The 964-nt window shown below is 68.3% G+C and overlaps 1 protein-coding gene across 4 annotated transcripts in view; it reads left to right on the top strand.

Annotated features, from left to right (window-relative positions):
• The first annotated feature begins 719 nt into the window (after window positions 1–719).
• The window catches only part of LOC103268605 (calmodulin), a 15,740-nt gene continuing 15,495 nt past the window's right edge, over window positions 720–964 (top strand). For 2 of the 4 annotated variants that reach the window (XM_021716338.1, XM_021716334.1), the window contains exon 1: window positions 744–852. In XM_021716338.1, coding sequence (XP_021572013.1) covers window positions 850–852 — 3 coding nt within the window. In that variant the 5' untranslated portion in view covers window positions 744–849. Of the gene's footprint in view, window positions 857–964 lie in introns of all 4 variants that reach the window. The other 2 variants (XM_008066198.2, XM_021716332.1) reach the window with 2 other exon arrangements.

Genomic DNA, 964 nt, shown 5'->3' with positions numbered 1-964 from the left:
TCTGGCAAATCGCCGCTGGCCAGGAAGGCGAAGGGCAAGTATAAGCGGAAGACCCTGTCGTCTGCCGGCTGAGCAGCCGCAGGTGCCCAGATCTCCACGGGTTTCGTGATCAAGGGGAAATGGGCGACGTGTGGCTGCCGGGAGGCCGAATCACTAGGGCTGAAGAAGCCGAGCTGGGGGTCCGTGTTTGGGGGGGAACGTTTCGGCTTCGTCCTCCAAGGGCTTGAGGTGCCTCCGTCTGCCCCTCGGCAAGGGGCGGGAAAGCGCGTGTGTGAGCGCGGCAGGGAGGGACGGGCGGCGGAGGAAGGTTCTGCCGCCCCGCGCAAAGGGAGCCGTTCTGCCGCCTGGCGCAGTTGCCAGGACAGCGCGGCCGCGCAGCAACGGCAGGAGCCGCACCGCGGCCCGGCGCCGGCTGCGAGCCCGAGTGACGCATTGCAGGTACGAACCAGCCAATCAGAGGCCGGCTCAACGACCGTCGGGTTGCGCGTCGCCGCCACGGTGCCCCTCCGCGCCGCAAAGTAGCGCCCCTCAGGCGCGACTCCACCGGCCTCTTAACGGCTCGCTGAGGGAACGAATCCCACCCCTGTCACCCGCTCGGCCACTTTCCACTGCCCCTCGCCTTGCCGACCGGTTAACCGCGGAGGGAGGGGGGGTCCCGAGGAGAATTTGGGGGGAGGGGGGCCGGCCGGGACTCGTTGGCGAGGTTCCGTTATCTGAGCGCGGCGGAGGGATCTGGCGGAGGGAGGTGTTTATGAGGCGCTGGGGGCGGAGGAGGAGAATTAGTCCGAGCGGAGCGAGCGAGCCGAGCGGTTGTGTGGTCGCGTCTCGGAAACCGGTAGCGCTTGCAGCATGGTGAGTGCGTCGCTAGGCTGCCGGCGCTCGGCCCGCGGGGGGAAGAGGCTGAAGCGGACTGATTAGAGAGCGGGAACTCGCTTTCCTCACACTGGCGAGGAGCCGGCTTCTC

Source organism: Carlito syrichta, unplaced genomic scaffold, assembly GCF_000164805.1.
Source record: "Carlito syrichta isolate Samal-C Ts95f unplaced genomic scaffold, Tarsius_syrichta-2.0.1 Scaffold104787, whole genome shotgun sequence".
NCBI classification, from domain to species: Eukaryota; Metazoa; Chordata; class Mammalia; order Primates; family Tarsiidae; genus Carlito; species Carlito syrichta.
Note: the sequence above shows the minus strand (reverse complement) of the source record. Positions and strands in the feature narration are given on the sequence as shown.